General features: G+C 42.1%; 1 protein-coding gene across 5 annotated transcripts; it reads left to right on the forward strand.

Moving 5' to 3' along the window:
* Positions 1-33: 33 nt before the first annotated feature.
* On the forward strand, positions 34-9,339 carry LOC113583811 (aminoacylase-1A). 5 transcript variants are annotated; one of them, XM_081705272.1, is made up of 16 exons: positions 97-149; positions 244-291; positions 940-1,086; positions 1,617-1,681; positions 1,851-1,955; positions 2,310-2,404; positions 2,776-2,852; positions 4,189-4,278; positions 5,451-5,507; positions 5,670-5,743; positions 5,838-5,887; positions 5,963-6,119; positions 7,530-7,598; positions 7,712-7,791; positions 7,968-8,028; positions 8,468-9,339. In XM_081705272.1, exons 3-16 carry the CDS (start codon positions 954-956, stop codon positions 8,630-8,632), a joined length of 1,278 nt encoding a protein of 425 aa, XP_081561398.1. In that variant the 5' UTR covers positions 97-149; positions 244-291; positions 940-953; the 3' UTR covers positions 8,633-9,339. The 5 variants fall into 5 exon arrangements, with proteins under 5 accessions (XP_035376260.1, XP_081561398.1, XP_026876173.1 ...); XM_035520367.2 differs by lacking the exon at positions 244-291 and having other exon boundaries at positions 34-149; XM_027020372.2 differs by lacking the exon at positions 97-149 and having other exon boundaries at positions 156-291.
* The last annotated feature ends 3,549 nt before the right edge of the window (positions 9,340-12,888 follow it).

Consider the following 12,888-nt stretch of genomic DNA (forward strand, 5'->3'; position numbering starts at 1 on the left):
TTACGTCTCATTGGTCGTGTTATGCGATCGTTCCCAGTGCACTCGATGTTGCCGATCGGCGACTCGATGGTCGACTACAGTGACTAGTTGCTACATGATCTCGGTTATTAAATAACGACGAAGTTTGGGATTGGCACACTGGAGTAAAGGTAATATAGCCAGCTAGCAAATTCCCTTTAAGTGCGTATTTCGTGCGTCGTGATCTATGAGGAGGCACAGAGGCTTTATTCCGTGTCTGTTCAGATCTTGAAAATCGCATTGGTGATCGCAACAGTAGTTGACTCCAAGCAGGTAAATTCGCTTTGCGGTGGTGCAGCTAGATATGCGCTTTTGCGACCTTTTCTAGAAATGCTTTTTTTGCTGTTGTAAATCCATATAATGACCTTCACTGCCACCCAACCGGAAATCGATTTTAACACCATTAGGAAAGTCACACCAGCATCACTGCCTCAGGCTTCCTATGTAAGCGGGCTAACATACAGCTGCAGGTATCCGCTTGTATTTGTGCTGAGCTCCGCGCTCGCCTCCTGTCGCGTTGCCACTACATGGACAGCAGAACTACTTTCTAGATCAGTATTCCGCTTGTTCATGGGTCCCCGTCTGCATGTTAATTTTTTCCGAACAATGCAAAAAGAAAATGTTTTCATGTAGCTAGCTCTCAGTCATTTTTATTTGATGTGATGTAGCATAGCTCATAAATTTGCATATTATCCGCAGTTATTTAAACGTTTACGTATGCTTAAAATTCTGCAGTGTAAGGGACACAATCAAGTAGGAAGAGAGACTGACTGAAGGGACTTGTAGTGTTTGCATGAAGTGTTTGTTGGCCTGCGGTGAACGGAACCTAACGAAGTGCTGACACAGTAACATGGTTACTTTAAAACTCAGCTGCGTGGTTCTTCGGGATACTGGCTAATAATTCATCCCCGTTTCCTTTAGGACAGAGAGAGAGTATGTTGCCCGATCAGGATGGTCCAAGTGGCGTAGGAGGGAGCCAGGACAGCAGGGAGACAGGCGAGGACCCCTCCGTTTCTCTGTTCAGGGAGTACCTCCGTCTGAAGACCGTCCACCCGGAACCAGACTACGGTACCTGAAGCATGCGGCATTCTTCTCTTTCGAGCTGAATCATCGCATATACATTAGTCCTTAAACTACTGAATGTCCTTGAGCAACTGTCGTTAAGCTTGTACATCTATTTCTGACATTTGAACTGAAGTCCTTACAACAAATGACAGGATTACTTTTAGTTGTCACTGGTCACAGATAACAAACAGACAGTTGTCCTGTTAGACGTTTTAATAAGTCACTAATTACTTCTATTAAGAATCAAGCTGTTGGGGCCAAACTTGTACTGCATGTAAGAGTATTACTTTTGTTCTCAGATAATTTTTCATCTTAAATCAATCTTAATATTTTCCCTACATGTAATTAACTGACTAAAGTAACAGATGACCTTGCTTCGGATAAGTGTGATTTTGCTGGTGAGTTAAGATGAGATTGGCATGAAGCTAAGTTATGTTTTGGCATGTTAATTTGACAATGCTGCCTGGAATGATCTTTGCATTGCCTCTAGTTTGTCATACCTTTGCTCTCTCTCTCTGTGTGTGTGTTTGCAGATGCTGCTCTCACGTTTCTCAGCAGGATGTCTGTGGAGCTTGGTTTGCCAATGAAGAAAGTGGAGGTACAGTAGCTCATTATCAGTGGGATAGGAAGGCTTTTAAAAAAATGCATTAGGAGTATTTTATGAGTGAGATGAGAATTGATTAGAACAAAATAATTAGTCTTTTCTCCCCACCTCAACTCCCCTATACTCTCTCTCTCTCTCTCTCTCTCTCGCGCCCCTTTCACAGGTGTGTTCCGGTAGAGTAGTGGCCATTATTACATGGACAGGCACAAATCCAGCTCTGAAATCTATCCTCCTCAATTCTCACACTGACGTAGTCCCTGTCTATCCGGTACTGGACCGCACTAACACTGCATGCACAAACATCAGACCCAAATGCCCCAAAGCCAGTTCTTCCTAGTGAACTAACTTACTTGGCATAAGCGATTACAAAAGCCCTAAAGGAAGCCAATTTAAAAGTATGAGCCTAGTTGATGGACTGGGCAGTTTGGAATACAAAGGGCAAACATGTTCTGAAAATAATTTTGTACCAAAGCTACCCCGTCCCCTCAGCCTGCTGCCACATGTTTTCTTGTTTTCTAGTTCTAGTTCAACTTGTGGCAGGTTTTTAGATGATCCCAGTTCAGTCTCTGTGAACCCTGTTACCTTTGATAACTGTTCCTGTTCCTATGACCTGCCCTGACAGGATTGCTGGAAGCATGATCCATTTGCAGCTGTGAAGGACGTGGATGGGAACATCTATGGTCGAGGAGCTCAGGACATGAAATGCGTCACCATCCAGTGAGTCCTGCTCTACAACAGTGTTTCAGGCCTATGTAATTAAAAGCACAGTTCTCCAGTATGTGTACAAAGTATATGAACCATTATGTAAAATCCATTAAAGTGTCATGGTTTCTGATATTGCTACATGAAATGATTTTAGCTGTTGGATACTGTTGCTTTGAACGTTCCCAGTTGTAATTCACCTCATTGAAGTTGCAAGGGAATTATTAAGATTTTCACGAGCTGAATCAGATGTGGTAGACCTGTGAGAATGCTAAACAGCACACAGAGCTTTCAAAACTGGGATTAAAGATTACTGTATTGAGAGAGTTGCAAAGACGGTGTGTATTGACATTTTTTTCAAATATATTTGTGTGGTCTTTGGTCAGGTATATCGAAGCCATTCGCCGTTTAAAGGCTGCAGGGAAGACATTTGCACGCACCATTCACATGATGTTTGTCCCAGGTAAGAAACTGAACTTTAACACACATGTAAGTGTTGTTTTTACAAGAGCACACATCAGCATACTCACAGAGCATTTCGTCACTTTCTCTGGGTACTTTTAAACTGTCCAGAGTCCACTGTTATTCTTTGTCATTGTAAGTAACACATTATAATATCTTATTGTATAATAAAGTATTTAAAGTATGGTGTATATATGATGTATAGTAGCATACTTTTACTATGTTGCTGGTGACAATCTCAGGCTCCAGAGACAGTTAAGAGAATTAAGGACCTAGGTTAAGACCTAGATTAATCAGTCTACAAAAAGATTTACAATGAAGAGTCTCTCTTGACAGCATTATTTTGTTCAGATGTGAAAAGTTTAGCCTACCATGTTAAACGGCACATTGCTCTGTGAACATGAATAATTTTTAATAGAGTGGTGGTAGCCAAATGGCATCTATGGCAATTTTTTCTTACTTATTATATATTCTAATATAATATATATTGCATATCAAGAACATGCCATGGCCTCACATTATGTAGTAAGTGTGGCATTTTTACATTTCAAATATTAAAAACCCAGATGGGAATCCAATTGTCTACAGTAAGTAAATAAATTGGTAATGCTGTAGCAGGTGCACTGGACAACTAAGAATACAAATCCAGCATATTAGCCAAAAACCAGCAAAGAGGGCAAGTCTTAGTATGTCAGAATCTGTGAGACTCATATGGCACTATGGGGACATTAACAAAAAATACTTGAAGGCGAAAGCTAGATGGAAGTACTGTGTGTATCCTCCATAGGCCTAAATGTTGAACTGCAGGTGTCTTGTTTTTGTAACTTTGCTATGTCTCTCTTTTTTTTTTTTGGGTTGTTGTTGTAAACTTTTTATTTTTAAAAAGTTTGTAAATTGTTTTTTTTTTTCTTGTATTTGTCTTGGCTGCCCTATTTTAGGAAATATAGACCATTCTTTCTATGGAAGACTTTTTCATATTGTCTAATGACTAAAGTATGTGATATATTCAACTTTGTGATTAGTATAAAATATGTTAATCATTAACATCAGCTATATAAGTTATGTTATACAGCTGATTATATACACATGTTGTTTGGCTATGCATCATATAATGAGGTCACTCAATGGCTCTGATTGGAGTCTCTCAAGTTTTTCCTATTATCAAGTGTTAAGATCTGGTGCAACATGGTGGAGGTACTGGCAAAATTATTTTATTTATTTTTTGCTCTGTTACAATACCTGTCCTAGTGGACCAAGTTATGATTCTGATTTAAGAGCAAGTTTCTGCATGTCAGTCGGATGACTGAACATAAAACAAAAACTGATTGATGTTTCAGATGAAGAGGTTGGAGGTCACAAAGGAATGGAGTCATTTATAAAGCACCCTGAGTTTCAGAAGCTCAATGTAGGCTTTGCCCTGGATGAAGGTAATCATATGAACCCGCCCCCGCCCAAGAAACTATCATTAGACTACACTGGTTTGCTGTTTCCCAGGCCAGGCCTTGAAGTTCCTGGTCAGTCCCATGTATTGGCTGTTCCCATACCTTATCCAACCAATTAACTACTTTGCTGGGAGCTGCTGATCCTGGGATGTAGGGCAGAGCGAGAATGTCAGGAATGCTGAGGACGTGTTGGGAGACACTGCTGTAATACAGACTTACTTCAACCTCCGAAGCTGGTGCATCTTATTCACAGACATATGGTCAGTTGTTGTCAGGGGTTGCAAACTCCAGTCCCAGAGACCATGCATTGTTTCAACTCGGCAGGGAATTAAACAGTAAAAGACTAGGATATGCTGGAGCAGGAAGAACAGGAAACTCTGGTTACACCAGTGTGGCCACAAGAGAAGGGATGGGACAAAAAATGAATAATTTGATATGTTTATCAGTGAGCTGCATCAGCTGAAAGCTTTAATCAGTGTGTTATACCAATAGTCACATGCCTTAACATCTCTTACCAAAGGTTTTGAAATGCACAGCAATTTAAAAACCCTCACTTATCTGACTTTACATGTTTTAGTAAAGTCAGATAAGTGAGGGCTGTTAAATTGCCAGACTCTCCACTGATAGATTTCAGCATATTGCAGAACTGAAAAGTAATATTTAATGTGGAATTTATTCAGTCCAAGAACAAGTTTAAATTGATAATCTGATGAGTCATTGCATTAGCCCACAATGTGGGTGTAAATGTTTCATTTAAGATTCATTTAGAACCTTGCAATAGTGCATGGGTGATCATAAAGATTGTTTTACTGGTGCATTTGCCAGCTGGTCCAATATGAAGCACTTCTACAGGCTGTACAGCTGTTTGGCTCAGAATAAATCAATCAGTCTATTTTTATATAGCACGTTTCTAGGGTGAAGCTAAACAAAGTGCTTCACAATAAAATAAAACATTAAATCAGGACATCAGCACTTTAGTTCAGCGACAGCCAGGAGCTTCTGCTTAGAGGACCTCAGTGATCTGCGACTTGTATGGGAGACTAAAAGTTAACGATCGTGTTCAGGAACAGTACACCCCTTAAGCATATGTTTATAAAATGTGCAATTTCTACAGGATTTGTTTGTGTGTGTTCGTGTGTGTGTGTGTGTTCGGGTAGGTCTTGCCAATCCTACTGAAGATTTCACTGTGTTCTACGGAGAGAGAAACCCCTGGTGTAAGAGTTTTAATCTCATCTAGTCCAATTTAGTGTCTTGAATCTTACACTGCTTGTATTAATCAGCAGTTACTGAGTGAACCTGTGTCTGTGTGTGTGTGTTCGTAAACTTTATAAACTGTGGACTGTGTCCTCTCATGCACTATTGTGTACCTCCTGTAGGGGTCACCATTCGCTGTCCAGGTAGTCCAGGCCATGGCTCCAGGTTTGTTGAGAACACAGCCGCAGAAAAGCTGGTGAGTAACATTAGATCTCGACTGCCTGTTTGTCCTTAACTATTCTGAGCCAGTTGACTAATTTTCTGCTGTTTCCTTCTGATCTCTTTTCCAGCGCAGGGTCATCAACTCATTTCTGGACTTTAGGGAGAAAGAGAAACATCGGTAGGAGAGCTGATCAAATTAACGTGATTAATCATCTGTTTTGTTTTTTTTTTTTTATTTGTCCACATTGAAAAGTCTCATTATCAGGTTGGACATGAGTGAGTGTTTCACGCTCGGTGATGTCACCACTGTTAATATGACGATGGTGAATGGAGGCGTGGCTTACAATGTAGTGCCTGCTGAGATGGATGTCAGCTTTGACCTAAGAATTCCACCCACTGTCAATCTACAGGTGTGTGTGTGTGTGTGTGTGTGTGTGAGAATTCCACCCACTGTCAATCTACAGGTGTGTGTGTGTGTGTGTGTGTGTGTGTGTGTGTGAATTCCACCCACTGTCAATCTACAGGTGTGTGTGTGTGTGTGTGTGTGTGTGAGAATTCCACCCACTGTCAATCTACAGGTGTGTGTGTGTGTGTGTGTGTGTGTGTGTGTGTGTGTGTGTGTGTGAATTCCACCCACTGTCAATCTACAGGTGTGTGTGTGTGTGTGTGTGTGTGAATTCCACCCACTGTCAATCTACAGGTGTGTGTGTGTGTGTGTGTGAATTCCACCCACTGTCAATCTACAGGTGTGTGTGTGTGTGTGTGTGTGAATTCCACCCACTGTCAATCTACAGGTGTGTGTGTGTGTGTGTGTGTGTGAATTCCACCCACTGTCAATCTACAGGTGTGTGTGTGTGTGTGTGTGTGAATTCCACCCATTGTCAATCTACAGGTGTGTGTGTGTGTGTGTGTGAATTCCACCCACTGTCAATCTACAGGTGTGTGTGTGTGTGTGTGTGTGTGTGTGTGTGTGTGTGAATTCCACCCACTGTCAATCTACAGGTGTGTGTGTGTGTGAATTCCACCCACTGTCAATCTACAGGTGTGTGTGTGTGTGAATTCCACCCACTGTCAATCTACAGGTGTGTGTGTGTGTGTGTGTGTGAATTCCACCCACTGTCAATCTACAGGTGTGTGTGTGTGTGTGTGTGTGAATTCCACCCACTGTCAATCTACAGGTGTGTGTGTGTGTGTGTGTGTGTGTGTGTGTGTGTGTGTGTGTGTGTGTGTGAATTCCACCCATTGTCAATCTACAGGTGTGTGTGTGTGTGTGTGTGTGTGTGAATTCCACCCACTGTCAATCTACAGGTGTGTGTGTGTGTGTGTGTGTGTGTGTGTGTGAATTCCACCCACTGTCAATCTACAGGTGTGTGTGTGTGTGTGTGTGTGAATTCCACCCACTGTCAATCTACAGGTGTGTGTGTGTGTGTGTGTGTGTGTGTGTGTGTGAATTCCACCCACTGTCAATCTACGTGTGTGTGTGGACTCATTCCTGATTCTCAGTTCTGAACAGTTCAGTATTTTCACCCCTGATTCCAACTCAAGCAGGACTTGATTTAATACACACCATGAGTCAATAATCAGAGGGACCATGTGTTCTAAATTTTAAATCAGGGGAAAACATTCATGGATGCAGTGTATTGATCTTTCAGTTCCAGTTTGATAGCCCTAGTTTAGCGTTTTATCTGCTGTAGCAAGCCTGATTTAGCTCTTCAGCCTTGTCAAGCTTTTCCTGAGCTTGGGTGCATTACGGTCGAGTAAACGCTCACCTGGGTGGACTGCAGCTGGGTTCTAAACGAGGTGTCCATCTGCATCTGCAGGAGTTTGAGGAGCAGATTGAGGCATGGTGTAAAGAGGCAGGGGAGGATGTTTCATATAACTTTGCGCAGGTCTGTGAAGTCTCCACTAGCCACCGTCTATTTTTTTCAGATGGTAAATACTTATTAAAGAATGATCCCAGTTGAGTGAAATGGTGATTTTTGTTTTCCTTCTTCCCTACCAGAAATTTATGCACCAGAACACCACATCCACCGAGGACAGTGACCCCTGGTGGAGAGCTTTTAGTTCCACCTGCAAAGCCATGTAAGAAATTCACCCGTTTGCTCACTGTAATTGCATCAAATAGTCTCGCAGTGGAACCAAATAAAGCCACTGGCTTCATTCTGTAAGAAACATGACCATCCTGCCTCAGACAGAATAACGGTAATGTGGCCTCTGACCATGCTGGAGCTGAAACGCTCTCTGTCTCTCATGAACAGGAGCATGACGTTGAAGAAGGAGATTTTCCCAGCGGCCACAGACAGCCGCTTCATCAGAGCAGTGAGAGTCTTCTGACTAACTCATTTCATTACTTTAGGGTTCGGCAAACTAGACGAGTTACTGACTAAGACCCAGAGACATTTTTATTCTGTCAGTTATATGCCTGAGGGATCTGGAAACGTGTGTGTGTGTGTGTGTGTGTGTGTGTGTGTGTGTGTGTGTGTGTGTGTGTGTGTGTGTGTGTGTGTGTGTGTGTGTGTGTGTGTGTGTGTGTGTGTGTGTGTGTGATCTGTAAGACACATTCTATGTGCTTTATGCATACCCTATCCACCTAATACAGTGTTTAAGTGGATGTGCAGTAATGCATTAATTTGTCTGATTTGCTACCATGTAAAGGTCAACATGTATTATGCTCAAAGTGCAGATACACTACATGTAAATATGTACCGAGATGTCCCACAACATGACCAGCGGCTCATTTCCTGTGTGGTGGTTGTAGGTGGGGCTGCCAGCCATTGGTTTCTCCCCGATGAACCTCACTCCCATTCTGCTGCACGACCACAATGAGTTCCTCAACGAACAAGTCTTCTTGCGAGGCATTGATGTGTACGAGAGACTGGTGCCTGTTCTCGCTTGCATGCCTCCCCTGACCATTGAGGGCTAGGTACCCACCCCTCTGACTTTGGATCATTGTCCTGCCCTCCTATTCTCCCTGCCATGCTTTTAGCCACTCTGCAGTGGCTCCTCTACTCTTCTTCATTTTGCTCACTTCATCTGTTTAAAAACCGTGCTGTTTTTCGCACTTTTAAATATTGCTTCTAAACTTTTCACGCAAGCTTTAGAAAAGCATCTCTACACCAAAGAACGGAAGGAACCCACTTAAGAGACTTCAGCTTGGTGTGTGCTTGTAAAACAGTAACTCAGGATTTGCTTTTTAAACCATCAAATAACCTCAACACACACCAAGTTTGCTGTAGCTTCAGCAAGATATTTTACTCAAGTTATCATCGTTAAGAACTTCATCTAAATGTCTAAGTGAGCGACAGTAAAACTACGCTCTGTTAGCGAGCGTGTTCGTGACATTAGCGAAGGCTGCTGACAACTTGAGAACGTAACACTGTGCTTTGCCAAATTATGTTTTCGGTCACATGTAATCTGTTTGATTTATAATATGAAAACGTAATTTATAATACATATCATGGGACTGATTTTATAAAATTGTTTAAAATATTTCGATGGTGCTGGTTCAGAAAATTTTTCATTTTCCTTTTAAAGTTGTTCTGTGGAAAGTGTAAATAAACTAATGCAATATGACCACTAGGGGTCAGACGTGTCCTCTGCGATTAAAGCTCATCCATACGTAAATATGAAGTTTTATGTCCTGTGTCCGAATTTACACTAAGCCTAATGAATATGTTGACTATGTACGAATGTTGATCTAAAACCAAATACTATATGGAAATCTTTGAGTAAGAACTATTTTTTGCCTATAATGTTGGAATGACCAGGGCTATAAATGATCAGTGTGGAAGTTGTTCGAGTACAGTAATCTTTTCTAGAAGCCTTTTCCACATTGTTAGGAATTTGAGATTTTGGTCCTGAAAATCAAGACACCTATGTCCTTCTGTTGTTTACACCTTAACAAACTTGAACCTGTAAAGTACTCTTGGGAGTAACTGACAAGTGTTCATAGAACAATAGCAAGTTTTCCTTATCCTGTGTCTGGTTACACAGATATTTTTACCTGACATGTAGAGGCAGCTGATCTGGGATATATTTCCTCTGTAAGTTTATTAGAATGAGGCAGGTGACACCTGATTTTAGGTTGGCACAATCAGCCCAGTGCCTAGTAGCTCAGCTCTGGAGTGGTTAACATGCCTTACTCTGCTCATTAGGTAATTAGGAAGAAGGAAAAGTACAAAAAGGTGCATTGCACTGAGTGGCAGGATGGGAACACACCACTGAGAGTGCCTTTTACCCCATAACGCAGAAGCTTAGTATGTTAAAACAAATGCAGCTGACAAGCTTGGTACGTTAAAAAAATGCATCTGACAGATTATTCTGCAACCTTCTATATGTGGCTTCAGTGAACAGAACCTAAATAGAGAGTGTCTCTCTCTCTCTCTCTCTCTCTCTCTCTCTCTCTCTCTCTCTCTCTCTCTCTCTCTCTCTCTCTCTCTCTCTCTCTCTCTCTCTCTCTCTCTCTCTCTCTCTCTCTCTCTCTCTCTCTCTCTCTGTGCCTGTGTCCTGTCTCACCCCTGGAGTGATTCTGCTGTGCAGCAGCTGAGAGCTATAAGGTCAGGTTCATTAGTCCTGGTGAAGCCCTCTGGGAAGAGAGGAAATAAAAACCCCAAGAGGTCACAAGTAGAGGAGGCTTAGAAAGAGAATTATGAGGTGCAGGTACAGTGATGGTCACAGAATTTAAATGAGGATAAAAATGGTGGGATATGAGGTGTTGAGATTCCAGAATCTTGGGAGTCTCTTAGTCCTGCAGTCCTGCTCCCATTGACTTCCTGGCATTAACTCAAGCGAGGCGTGTGCTGTTATTACACAGTATAACTATCGCTGTCTTTTGCGCCTCATTTGAAACATTAACGACCCTCTAAAGCAGATGACGTTTTATGGCATGTAGTTAGCTTGATGTGAGGCTGAGGAAGGTGCCAACAGGAAGTGGTTGCAGCAGACATTGTGCTGCATGCCGCTGTAAAAATGCATGATGCGGTAATACGGAGACAAAGACTGCTGAGAGCAGTAGCTGGCTTAATGGGAGAAACGTGTGTGGGAGAGAGAGACGGTGTGCAAGGAACAACAGATAAATGGTGTTTGTGTGTTTCTGTGAGAGACAAGACTGTGTGTGTTGGAGGTCCCCTCCTGTAGTTCACAGCATGACCAGAGAGTTGGTAATTAGGCTGTACAGTTCAGGCCATGGCAGCTGAATTACAGGCTGCTGTGCTGTCAAAGAGTGTGTGTCTGTGTCTTTGTGTGTGTGTCAGATGGGGAGGGGAGGGGGGGGTATGCATTAAAGATAGAAAAAGAGATATAGTGTGTGAGTGAATTATGGATTGAGGGAGAGGGCCTGTGTGTGTGTGTGTGTGTGTCTGTGTGTGTTTGCACACATGTGCTGAATGGCCTGTCCTGCATAGCCAGCAGCTTGCTATTCTTGCTAATCCTGCAGAGGCTGCTGTCAAATTCCAGCACATTACAGCTGCACAGTGCTCAGCACTGCAAGCACCTCTCCTAACAGGACTACTGCTCCAATGCTTCCAGACTACAGCCAAACACTGTCTTCAGGGAGACAAACACTGTGAGAGGGAGAGAAAGAGTGCACACCTTATCAGTAGGTGTGTACTATAATACAGTGGTTCAATATCCCTTGCCCTGCCTGTTGTTGCATTGTACTTGCTTTAACACAGAGGTTTTCAGCTCAGGTCCTGAGGCCCTCTGGTCCCGTGCTGTTTAAAGGTCTCCCTGTTCTGACACCCGTTTTCCATGCTAACGTCCAACAACCTGCATCAGGGAAAAAAAGGCAAAAACTGTAATGCAGCAGGGCCTGCTTTCACACCTTGTTTAACACTCCAGGTAATTACAAACCCTTCCCAAGCAAAGCATGGTGTATCATAATGGTGTGCAGTGCATGCTGGGACTGAAGAGCAAGGCTGCAGTATTCTGTCTGCACGCGACAGCTGGAGCCCAGAGTGACTCCCTCACAGCAGGTGGAATGCACTCAGTCGTTCTACCTCTCCTGGCATGGAAGGTCAGACGAGGCACTAACGATGCCCAGCGCGTGGCCTCGGATCCCAGCAGGCACAGGTGCTTCCATAAATGTAGAAGTTGTTCTTGTTGGGAGTGTCTGCATCATTATCATTAGTTGCATTTATATAGCACCTTTCTGAAACCCAAGGACGTTTTACACATATCTTTTTTTTAATTTAATTTAATTTTTTTTACACACACACACACACACACACACACACACACACACACCTGATGAGAAGCAGCAATTTTGCACACAGCAAACTCTAAATCAGAAACCACAACACCATACTCTAATTTTGCACACAGCAAACTAAATCAGAAACCACAACACCATATATATATATATATATATATATATATATATATATATATATATATATACACACACACACACACACACACACACACACACACACACACACACACACACACACAGTACTTTGCAAAGATTTTAGGCCAACATTAGATGTGTTGTTGTAGCAATGATAAAATGACAATATATCATTATATCATTTCACATTCTCTTTATTAGCATACAACCAGAAAATCCAGGATATTTATATGTAATATTAAAAAACCCAGCAAAATCAGAAAAAAAAACTTTTATAGGCTAGTATGACCTCCTCTTAAACTTGAGCAATAGCAAGACCCAGGATCTCTTAAACCTAAAATGGAATGAAACCTGAATGTAATGGTACCAGAAGATGACTTCTGAAAACCTCAGGCCAGTCTCCCCAAAAGTTCTAAGATATTTTTAAAAGCAAGCCATAAGAAGTCTTGCTTGCAGTTTGCCACAAGCCATGTAGGGGACACAGCAACCATGTGGAAGAAGGTGCTCTAGTCAGATGAGACCAAAGTCGAACTTTTTGGCCTAAATGCGAAACGTAATGTGTGGTGGAAAAACAAACACTGAACGTCACCCTGAACACACCATCCCCACCTATAAACATGGTGGTGGCAGCATCATGCTGTGGGGATGCTTATTTATGAATATGTAATGTACACCTATTCACTTGAGAGAAACAAATTTGAATTCAATGTAAAAAAAAAAACCATGAGGTCCACATATTTTGGGACAAAAAATATTTTAATATTTTGTTGTCGGTGTGAATAAAGGAGATCCAATTAAGTAAATCACTACTTCAGTGGTCTTTTTAACAGATA

This window comes from Electrophorus electricus, chromosome 22 (genome assembly GCF_041902795.1).
Source record: "Electrophorus electricus isolate QZ-2024a chromosome 22, ASM4190279v1, whole genome shotgun sequence".
NCBI classification, from domain to species: Eukaryota; Metazoa; Chordata; class Actinopteri; order Gymnotiformes; family Gymnotidae; genus Electrophorus; species Electrophorus electricus.

Coding starts and splice junctions, on each gene's coding strand:
- LOC113583811 (XM_035520367.2), top strand. CDS start 954: ATGTTGCCCGATCAGGATGGTCCAAGTGGCGTAGGAGGGAGCCAGGAC. Junction 1,087..1,616: donor CCACCCGGAACCAGACTACG/GTACCTGAAGCA, acceptor GTGTGTTTGCAG/ATGCTGCTCTCACGTTTCTC. Junction 5,888..5,962: donor AGGGAGAAAGAGAAACATCG/GTAGGAGAGCTG, acceptor CACATTGAAAAG/TCTCATTATCAGGTTGGACA.